This window comes from Oncorhynchus clarkii, chromosome 31 (genome assembly GCF_045791955.1).
Source record: "Oncorhynchus clarkii lewisi isolate Uvic-CL-2024 chromosome 31, UVic_Ocla_1.0, whole genome shotgun sequence".
NCBI lineage: Eukaryota > Metazoa > Chordata > Actinopteri > Salmoniformes > Salmonidae > Oncorhynchus > Oncorhynchus clarkii.
In genome coordinates, this window is record NC_092177.1 from 223935 (window position 1) to 226453 (window position 2519).

The 2519-nt window shown below is 51.3% G+C and overlaps 1 protein-coding gene across 1 annotated transcript; it reads right to left on the reverse strand.

Annotated features, from left to right (window-relative positions):
• Positions 1-883: 883 nt before the first annotated feature.
• LOC139391067 (neuropeptide Y receptor Y7) lies at positions 884-1966 on the reverse strand. The gene has a single exon (XM_071138561.1). The coding sequence runs from the start codon at positions 1964-1966 to the stop codon at positions 884-886; it is 1083 nt and encodes a 360-aa protein (XP_070994662.1).
• Positions 1967-2519: the final 553 nt, after the last annotated feature.

Sequence of the window (2519 nt, forward strand, 5' to 3'; positions counted from 1 at the left end):
GGGGGTGTACTCCACACAGCAGTATAGTGTCCTGTCCAGGGGGTGTAATCCACACAGCAGTATAGTGTTCAGTGTCCTGTCCAGGGGGTGTAATCCATACAGCAGTATAGTGTCCTGTCCAGGGGTGTACTCCACACAGCAGTATAGTGTTCTGTCCAGCAGGGTGTAATCCACACAGCAGTATAGTGTTCTGTCCAGGGTCTACAGAAACAGGAGATGGTGTACGGGCTGTTCTGGTTCACTCTACAGAAACAGGAGATGGACTCCTGCCCACGGGCCGTTCTGGTTCACTCTACATACAGCAGTATAGTGTCCTGTCCAGAAACAGGAGGGGTAATCCATACAGCAGTATAGTGTCCTGTCCACGGGGTGTACTCCACACAGCAGTATAGTGTCCTGTCCAGGGGGGTGTACTCCACACAGCAGTATAGTGTCCTTACAGAAACAGGAGGGTGTAATCCACACAGCAGTATAGTGTCCTGTCCAGGGGGTGTAATCCACACAGCAGTATAGTGTCCTGTCTACAGAAACAGGAGATGGACTCCTGCCCTACGGGCCGTTCTGGTTCACTCTACAGAAACAGGAGATGGACTCCTGCCCTACGGGCCGTTCTGGTTCACTCTACAGAAACAGGAGATGGACTGCTGCCCTACGGGCCGTTCTGGTTCACTCTACAGAAACAGGAGATGGACTCCTGCCCTATGGGCCGTTCTGGTTCACTCTACAGAAACAGGATGGGCCTTTCTGGCTCCGACAAGGTTTATTTAAAAACAAATTCAGCAGCCTCAGATTCCCTTTGTAATGTTACTAATTTCACTCCACACAGCAGCCTCAATCAGACGGCAGATCAATCAACCAATCAGACCGCAGACCAATCAACCAATCAGACGGCCGTAGGAGGGTGTCCTCCATTCAGAGACATCCTCCTTAGTGACCGGGTCCTGAAGGATCCCTCAGGGTGAATACTGTCTGGTTTAGCCTCACACCTGAACACCATGACGAACCCATTCCTGTAGTTCTTATTCATCCAGCCGTACAGGAGCGGGTTAGCGAAGGTGGAGCACATGGCTACGATGTGGAAGAGAGTATAGATGAGCTTGTATTGTCTTAAGCTGAGGACCAGGTCTAGGTCACTGGCTAGTTGAAACACGTGGAAGGGTAGCCAGCATGTGGCGAAGACTACAACCACCATAACCAACATCTTGGTGGTCTTCTTCCTGCGCTGGATGGCGTCGATGCGGCTCGCTGGACTCACGTGGTTCTTCAGCTTCACCCAGATGCAGATGTAGGCATAACTGATGATGGAGAGTGGCAGCACGTACTGCAGCAGTAACATAGACAGGCTGTAAATGACTCCGTCTCTGCTGCTGCCGTAAGGCCACTTCTCATAGCAGACTGAGATCCTCAGGTTGATGGACGGGATCTCCTCCTGACGGTACTCTCTGAAGATGGCGAGCGGGCCGGCCAGCACGGCGGACAGCGTCCAGGTGAGAGCCACGATGAGCAGGCTGCTTCGCCAGGTGAGGCGTTGGCCCAGGTGGAACACGATACACCTGTAGCGCTCCAGAGCGATGACGGTCAGCGTCAGGATCGATACGTGCACGCTCAGCGCCTGGGCGAACGGGACCATGTGACACAGCACCGCGCCGAACTTCCACTCGTCGAGCAAGGTATAAACCAGTGTGAACGGTAAACACAACGTGTCCACCAACAGGTCGGCCAGCGCCAGGTTAGCTATGAAGAAGTTAGTGACCGTCCTCATGTTCCGGAAGCGGATGATCGTGTAGATGACAAGGGCGTTGCCTACTAGACCCAGTAGGATGATCAGACTGTACGCTGTGATCAAAGCAGCCTGGACTCCTACATGCTTGGTGATGTCAGAGTGGAACCCCGGCCGGTCGAGGTGGAGGCTGAGACTGTCGTTACCCAGGATGCCTTGTTGCATGTGGGTGGAGGTGGTCTCCATGTGGACTGGCAGGTCAGGTGCTCGGTCGGCCGTGCTGTTGGTGGTAGGGAGGGAGGGAGGGAGGGAGGGAGGGAGGGAGGGAGGGAGGGAGGGAGGGAGGGAGGGAGGGAGGGAGGGAGGGAAGGAAGGAAGGAGGGAGGGAGAGAGGGGGGGTGTTCATTGCACAAGAAGAACTAGGTAGATGGTCGCTAATTAGCTTCTAGTAATTTCCATTCAGTGGACACCACATGCATGCTGGTCTGGATCCTATAGATTCTTGGACGGTGAACTTGAGGAAAATACTGAATCATTAATGGCTCAAAAACAATCAGATAAAAATGAGTCCCAGATGGCACCCTATTCAATAAACAGTGCACTACTTTAAATGTGATCTGATATGATCTATATTCTGATATGATCTATTATCTGATATGATCTGATATGATCTATTATCTGATATGATCTATGATCTATTATCTGATATGATCTATGATCTGATATGATCTATTATCTGATATGATCTATGATCTGATATGATCTATGATCTGATATGATCTATTATCTGATATGATCT